Source organism: Pinus tabuliformis, chromosome 1_2 (assembly GCF_031772625.1).
Source record: "Pinus tabuliformis cultivar Carrire ecotype Pingquan chromosome 1_2, CPIR1, whole genome shotgun sequence".
In the NCBI taxonomy this organism is placed as follows: Eukaryota; Viridiplantae; Streptophyta; class Pinopsida; order Pinales; family Pinaceae; genus Pinus; species Pinus tabuliformis.
Genome location: NC_142298.1, coordinates 579,861,661 through 579,870,294, shown reverse-complemented (window position 1 = coordinate 579,870,294; position 8,634 = coordinate 579,861,661). Strand labels below are relative to the sequence as shown.

Genomic DNA, 8,634 nt, shown 5'->3' with positions numbered 1-8,634 from the left:
AAAATAATACAATTTCAAATTCACAAAAAGGAAAAAACATATATATATCCCAAAAAAAATTATTTAACTAACAATACTTAGCTAAATTGTTAAGAAAAAAAATAACAATACTAAATAATTTTCCCTTAATATCACTATATTTTAATATCAAAAATATAGTGATTATCGCACTGGCGCCCTGACCCACACATGTCGGTCGGTCCTAACACGAGGGTAGCGGCTTGACAAGTTGTCCGCCTTAATAAACCCTAACGCATGCCATATAAAAGGGCCAAATTAGCCGCCTTCAACGCCAGAATGTAAGAGAATAAGAAGGCAGATAGGATTGAAGTATACGGCGACTCACGAACTTCTTCTCCTGGCTTACCGTTTTTCTTTAAAAAACGGAGACAGCTTATATGGGAAAGGATTGCCTACCATGGACTCTGCTATTGGAAAGCGAACACGCAGGGAAAATGAGCTTCCAGAGAACAATGATGGAAATAAGCGGCGGAACTCTGGCACTGGTAGAGAGCGAGTTTTACCTGGTGCTGACAGTACTGTGTATCGCATATTATGTCCTGTTAATGTGGTAGGAAGTGTTATAGGAAAGGCTGGTAAAGTTATAAAATCTGTGAGTCAAGAGACGCGTTCGAAGATCAAAGTTATAGATGCTGTTCAAGGCATTGATGATAGCGTGATAGTAATCTTCAACTCACCGTCAGGCAACGACAAGGAGAAGGATTGCAATGAGAATGAAGTTGAAGTTGAACCTGTGTGTCCTACTCAGGATGCTCTTCTTAGAGTGCATTCTGTTATTGTTCAACAATCTTCTGGCAAAGATAATGATGAGGCCGACAAAAAGAGACAACACAATGCTCGGTTGCTGGCTGCTAACAGCCAGATTGGAGGTTTGATTGGAAAAGGTGGAAATAACATTCAAAAGTTTAGGAGCGAATCCGGGGCACAAATTCAGATACGGCCAAAAGATGAGTTGCCAGGCTGTGCTTTTAGTTTTGGTGAAGTCGTTGTCATATCTGGAGATGCAACAGCTGTCAAGAAAGCACCGTATGCAGTTTCAGCTTTTCTGTATAAACACCCACCTAAGGAGCAAATTCCTTGGACTCATATCTTATCTGCAACGAACCCAACTTCACTCCTTCCTTCTGGTGTGCTCGCATTATTTACTCCGCCAAATTATGTTCCACAACGAGATTCACTGTTTGCTCATCACAGTTCACGTGCTCCAAGAGAAAATGGTACTTATGCCTCCGGCCATTTAGCAGCACTGGGAGGATATGGAAGTGAAGCTCGAAGTTCAATACGGCATCTTACTTATAACCCTCTCTTCCCATTGCTCCAAAATCTGGGAATTCTGCTGTTGAAAAAAGTGGAGAGGAGTTTTGTATTCGAATAGTATGCCCAAATGATAAAATTGGAGGTGTGATTGGTAAGGGCGGCAATATCAAAAGCATGAGGAAAGATACAGGAGCAAGTATTAAGGTTGAAGACGCACAATCAGATTCAGATGAACGTGTAATTGTGGTTTCTTCAACAGAGTTAGCTAATGATGGTGTTTCACCTACGCTTGAGGCAGACCTCCAATTGCAAGGAAAGACTAGTGACAATGACAATGATGAAAGTGGCATTTGTACAAGGCTTCTTGTTCCGTCCAAGCACATTGGTTGCTTTCTTGGTAAAGGTGGCAACATCATCAGTGAGATGCGGAAGCACAGTGGAGCAAATATTTGCATATTTCGCAAAGAGGAGCGACCAAAATGTGCTTTCCAAAATGACGAGCTCGTTCAGGTTACTAGAGGACCCACTGTTGCCAGAGATGCACTCATCCAAATTACAAAAAGGCTGAGGAAAAATATTTTCAAACATATGGATGGTGCTACCAACACCCACACATTGCTTCCTTTGTGTAGTTTATCTGTGGCCAGTGCGATTCCTCTTTCAAATTATTGTAGTAAGCAATATGATTTGTTGAAATATTAATTCCAACTGCCATGCGGCAGAAAACTGCCATGGGAGTTCCCCGCAACACCTTTGTCGAATGCTGGTATTTCCCGGGGAGGCAGCGAGCAGGTACACCGTCCGACACGTGGCCACAGCAACTGTTCCAAAACAGTCTTTCTCCGGTGCATAATGTTCGTGCGATTTTGATTTCCAAAAGTCTTTCCCCGGTGCATAATGTTTGTGCGATTTTGACCTCTGGGGAATCACAAACAACCGTCTGATTAAATCAATGGTTGTGTACAAGCCTGCACCATAAATTGCTTAAAGTGAAGTGAAAGTTTCGTTGACCACCGTTTTTGTCTGTAAAGCAATTAAATGAAATTAATATAAATGTACTTTGGTGGGTAGATATAGGTGAGGTTTTTAAGTTTATTATTTTTTATTTTTTCACGGGAGTATGGTAAGTAAAAACATATATGTTTTGTTTTATGTTTTTTTTTTTGTTCTAGAGGGCATATGTAGTGTAATACGCACAGCAGTGCGAAGAAAGAGGGAAACACGCAGGTCAAAAGAAAAAAAAGGGAACTACGCAGCGCGCGAATAAAGAAAATTTACACAGCAGTGTAAATTTTTTTAAGCTGAGACATAGAATGAAATGCACAGCAGTGCAGTCATAGGAGTGTTTTCAGCAGTGTTAATTTTTGAAGAAACAGAGTATTGCGCTTTGTTGCAGAGACAGAGTAATTTCCAGAGAGACATTGAAGTTTTTTTTAAACTACATCTGAAGCAGTCTTGGAGAATCCCTCTGGCAGAGGAAGAATTTTGTAACAGTAGTTGTTTTATTAATGAATATAAAGTTTTTATGTGTGTAAGAAATTATGTTCTTTAGAAAACAATTTAGCTTCCCTGTGTTAAGATCCTGTGTTAAAAACAGAGCATTTTCTCTCTGTTTGACTGTTCTGGAATTATCTGAAATTCCTAACATGGTATCAGAGCTTGTCTAGGCTCTTTGAAGGTGTCAAAGAAGCTGAAGGAAGGATTTCTTGCTACAGCAGCTTCTCTAGTAGAGTGAAGACTCAGTCAAGGAAGAATCTAAGGTATTTCTCAAGTTTTTTGTGTTACTGTCCTCACAGTCAGCTATTTTAAATACACAGTCAAGTATTTTGAAGCATAGTTAAGAGTGCAAGAATGGCTGGAGCCAGCACTAGCATGGGCATCTATAATACCCAGCTCCCACAATTTAATGGGAAAAACTATGACTATTGGGCAATAACTATGAGAGCTTTGCTTGCTTCCCAAGACTTAAGAGAATTAGTTGAAGATGGTTTTGAAGAACCAGCAAATGAAATGAGTTTAATAATTTAACTCAGGCAGGGAAAGATCTATTGAAGAGCAATAAGAAGAAGGATTCAAAATCCCTCTACTTTTTGTATCAAGCAGTGCATGAGAGTGTGTTTCCAAGGATAGCAGCAGCTAAGAGATCCAAAGAAGCATGGAAAACTCTCAAGATAGCCTATCAAGGCATGGAAAAAGTGAAGACAGCAAAACTACAGTTGCTAAGGAAAGATTTTGAGACTCTCTGCATGAAGGAGTCAGATAGTATTGACTCATTCTTCACACATGTGATTGGTGTGGTCACACTGATAAGGTCTCAAGGAAAGATTCTTGAAGAAAGGAGGATTGTGGAAAAACTATTGAGGATCCTACCGTCAAGGTTCGATGTGATTATCACCACCATAGAAGAGACAAAGGAACTCACAAACTTCTCAGTTGATGAACTACATGCATCACTGATAACACATGAGCAGAGATTGAGTAGAAATGAAAACTCATCTCTAGAGCATGCCTTCAAGACCCAGATGTTCTTTGGAAGAGGAAGAGGTCAAGGCAGAGGAAACAAGAGAGGAAGAGGCAGAAGCCAAAACAGAGGTGGAAGAAACAGTCCAGCAAATATTCAAGGAAGAGGCAACAATCCAAATCAGAACCAAGGCCAAGGCAGCAGCCAACAAAGTGGACAACATCATGCTCAAGAACAAAGGTATGATAAATCCAATGTCCAATGTCACTATTGTAAAAAATATGGGCATTATGCAAATGAATGTAAGAAAAAGCAGCATGATATGAGTAATAGAACTAGTGCAAATTTCACTAGAGTAAATATCAACCAAGATAATTTGTTTTTAGCTTGTAATATAGCTGAAGCAAAGAGTGAAGATGTATGGTTTCTAGACTCTGGTTGGAGTAACCATATGATAGGAAACATAGCCCTGTTTTCTAAGTTAGATCAGAGTGTGAAGTCACAAGTCACACTAGGGATTGATAATAAAGTTTCTGCTATGGGAAAAGAAGAATTAAATGTCTTAACAAAGAAAGGTGAAAAGAAAACTATGCACCATCATGGATAAAACACCCAGCAAACAATGTATTGCTAAAGTGATGATGACAAGGAACAGGATGTTCAATCTCATAATGAAAGTGGATTTAAAAAATGGAGAAGAAATAGTTGCAGTGACACAAGAGGCTTTCCAAAGCGAACCAAAAGATGAAAATTGGTTGTGGCACTTGAGATTTGGATATCTCAACTTTGGAGGTCTTAACTTGTTGAGTAGAAAAGGAATGGTAAGAGGATTACCATTGATAGAGAAACCAGACAGCCTTTGTGAAGGTTGTATCTTGGGGAAACAACACAGAGAAAGTTTTCCATCAGGGAAAAGCATAAGGGCAAAAGCACCCTTAGAGATTGTCCACTCAGATTTATGTGGACCGATGCAAACTCCATCACTTGCAGGCAGCCACTACATACTAACATTTATTGATGATTTTACTAGAAAAACTTGGGTTTATTTCCTGAAGAACAAAAGTGAAGTGTTTGAAAGATTTTGCAATTTCAAAGCACTTGTAGAAAACCAAAGTGGGTTGCATATCAAAGTTCTAAGAACTGATAGAGGAGGTGAGTATATCTCCAAAGAATTTCTACGTTTTTGTAGAGAAAATGGAATTCATAAGCAGTTTACCACTAGGTACACTCCGCAGCAAAATGGAGTTGCCGAAAGGAAGAATAGGACAATCATGGATATGGCGAGGAGTATGTTAAAGGCAAAGCATTTGCCAAATGATTATTGGGCTGAAGCTGTACACTGTGCAGCGTACATTTTGAATAGATGCCCTACAAAAGCAGTCATGAACAGAGTGTCGGAAGAAGCATGGAGTGGGACAAAGCAAGGAGTCACTCACATGAAAGTTTTTGGATGTGTAGCCTATGTACACATTCCAGATCAACTAAGGAAGAAGTTGGACAACAAAGGGGAGAAATGTATTTTCATTGGATACAGTGAGGAATCCAAAGCTTGTAAGTTATATAACCCATCCACCAAGAAGCTTATTGTGAGTAGAGATGTTCAATTCATTGAGGAGGAAGCTTGGGATGGAAGCATAGAGAAAACAATGAATGTTAAAAACTCTTTGTCTCATGATGAAGATGATGAGGAGATGGCTGAAATACATCCACAAACAGCAACATCAACACAAGGGCAGCAAGAGACACCCTTGAGGAGAAATGAAGTGCTTCTCCAAGCACACCACAAGGAGGAAATTCAAGTGCTTCTTCAAGCACTTGTACACCAAATGAAAGAGGTAAGAAGTTCAGAAATTTAAGTGACATTTATGAACAAGAGGCAACAAATGAAGGTATGAACTATTTGTTTTCTTTATATTGTCATGTTGATGACCCTGTTCATTTCGAAAAAGCAATTAAGAATAGGAAATGGATAGAAGCTATGGATGAGGAGATCAATGCCATAGAAAGAAACAATATATGGGATTTAGTTGAACTACCAAAAGGAAAAGAAGTCATTGGAGTTAAATGGATTTACAAGACCAAGAGTAATGCTGAAGGCAAAATAGAAAGACACAAGGCAAGACTTGTTGTCAAAGGATATAAGCAGCAGTATGGGAGAGACTATGAGGAAACTTTTGCACCGGTTGCTAGAATGGAAACTGTGAGAGCAGTGTTGTCCATAGCAGCACAAAACAAGTGGAAATTTTACCAAATGGATGTGAAGTCAGCATTCCTAAATGGAGTGTTAATGGAAGATGTTTACATTGAACAACCTCTAGTCTATGAAAAGAAAGGCCAAGAGCACAAAGTGTGCAGATTGAAGAAATCTATTTATGGGCTAAAGCAAGCACCAAGAGCGTGGTACAGTAGGATAGATTCCTATCTACTAGAAAATGGATTTGAAAAGTGTGAGGGAGAACCCACCTTCTACATCAAAGAAAAAGATGGTAAATTACTAATTGTTGTATTATATGTTGATGATGTTATTTTCACAGGTAATGATGATTATCTTATTGAAAATTTCAAAACCGTCATGAAAGAAGAATTTGAAATGACTGACATGGGTTTGCTGAGATACTTCTTAGGAATAGAAGTAGAACAAAATGGAAATGGGATTTTTATCTCACATACGAAATATGTTAATGAAGTGTTGGAAAGATTTAATATGCAGGAGAGCAAAGCAGCAATCACTCCCACAGTGATGGGATTAAAACTCAGCAAAGAGGACAACAGCAAGGGTTTTGATCCTAGTTTGTACAAGAGCATAGTTGGCAGCCTCATGTATTTGACTGCAACTAGGCCGGATATAATGCACGCTGTTAATTTAATTTCCAGATTCATGGGAGAGGCCAAAAGAATCACATTGGCAGACAAAAAAAAGGATTCTGAGGTATGTTAAAGGTACTAAAAGGTTTGGCATTTTATATACTACTTCACAATATTCAAATTTAATTGGATACACTGATAGTGATTGGGCTGGAAGTGTAGATGATCGGAAAAGCACATCCGGTTATGTTTTTCACATGGGTTCAGGAGCCATTTCATGGGCTTCTAAAAAACAGCCTATTGTAGCGTTGTCTACAGCAGAAGCAGAATATGTGGCAGCTACAGCAGCAGTGTGTCAAGCAATTTGGATGAGAAGGATGTTAAGGAGTTTATGCCAAGAGCAAGTAAAAGGAACTGTGATTTTTTGTGACAATAGCTCAGCTATTGCATTATCCAAGAATTTGGTGTTTCATAAGAGAACGAAACACATTGACACAAAGTTTCATTACATCAGGGAATTGGTAAACAATGGAGAAATTGTTTTACAACACTGCAGAACTTAGGAGCAGGTTGCAGACATTCTGACCAAACCATTAGGGCAGAAAAGTTTTGAGTTTTTGAGGAAATGTCTGGGTATGACTGAAAACCTAGCAATTGAAATTAAAGGGGAGTGTTGAAATATTAATTCCAACTGCCGTGCAGCAGAAAACCGCCATGGGAGTTCCCCGCACCACCTTTTCCGAATGCTGGTATTTCTCAGGGAGGCAGCAAGCAGGTACACCGTCTGACACGTGGCCACAATAACTGTTCCAAAATAGCCTTTCCCCGGCGCATAATGTTTGTGCGATTTTGACCTCCGGGGAATTACAAAGAACCGTCTGATTAAATCAACGGTTGTGTACAAGCCTGCACCATAAATTGCTTAACGTGAAGTGAAAGTTTCGTTGACCGCCATTTTTGTCCGTAAAGCAATTAAATGAAATTAATATAAATGTACTTCGGTGGGTAGATATAGGTGAGGTTTTTAAGTTTATTATTTTTTATTTTTTCACTGGAGTATGGTAAGTAAGAACATATATGTTTTGTTTTATGTTTTTTTTGTTCTGGAGGGCATATGTAATGTAATACGCACAACAGTGCGAAGAAAGAGGGCAACACGTAGGCCAAAAGAAAAAAAAGGGAACATACGCAGCGCGCGAATGAAGAAAATTTTACACAGCAGTGTAAATTTTTTTTAAGCTGAGACAGAGAATGAAATGCATAGCAGTGCAGTCATAGGAGTGTTTTCAGCAGTGTTAATTTTTGAAGAAACAGAGTATTGCTCTTTGTTGTAGAGACAGAGTAATTTCCAGGGAGAAAGTGAAGTTTTTTTTTTAAACTGCATCTGAAGCAGTCCTAGAGAATCCCTCTAGCAGAGGAAGAATTTTGTAACAGCAGTTGTTTTATTAATGAATATATAGTTTTTTATGTGTGTAAGAAACTCTGTTCTTCATAAAACAATTTAGCTTCCCTATGTTAAGATCCTGTGTTAAAAACAGAGCATTTTCTCTCTGTTTGACTGTTCTGGAATTATCTGAAATTCCCAACATGATCTAGGATTTCCAAGGTAGATCAAGTGCTCCATTGTAAAATGTTTCTTAAAATTCACTCATATTTTGCAAACTTCAAAGAATAAGGATGGTTTAAGTTGAGTAATCGATACCATATATAAGTGAATCTTTAAACTTTGAAAACTACATTGATATGATGTCATTACTGTTTTTAACCAACAAAAAAATCATATTTATTTATAAGATATAAATATACACAGACTTTAGTGGTATCGAACTTCCAAAAAGTACTATTGGGTTTATTATTCATTCTTTTTTATAAATGCCCAATCCATCCTGGTCATCATTCTTAAACAACAAAACTAATAAGACTTTTTGGATTAGATGTAGAGATCGGTGAAGGATGACCTCTGAGTTTCCAAGAATATTCAGGGATCTAATAGACATGAACGATGTTAATTTTGGTCGGGTTTTAGAATATTTGGGTTAATTAACATTATTTATGTTTATTGGATTTTAAAATATTTCAAGAATCTATAA

General features: G+C 38.2%; 1 protein-coding gene across 1 annotated transcript; it reads left to right on the top strand.

The window, feature by feature from the left end:
• Positions 1 to 418: 418 nt before the first annotated feature.
• On the top strand, positions 419 to 1,396 carry LOC149206943 (KH domain-containing protein At4g18375-like). The gene has a single exon (XM_089397861.1). The coding sequence runs from the start codon at positions 419 to 421 to the stop codon at positions 1,394 to 1,396; it is 978 nt and encodes a 325-aa protein (XP_089253987.1).
• Positions 1,397 to 8,634: the final 7,238 nt, after the last annotated feature.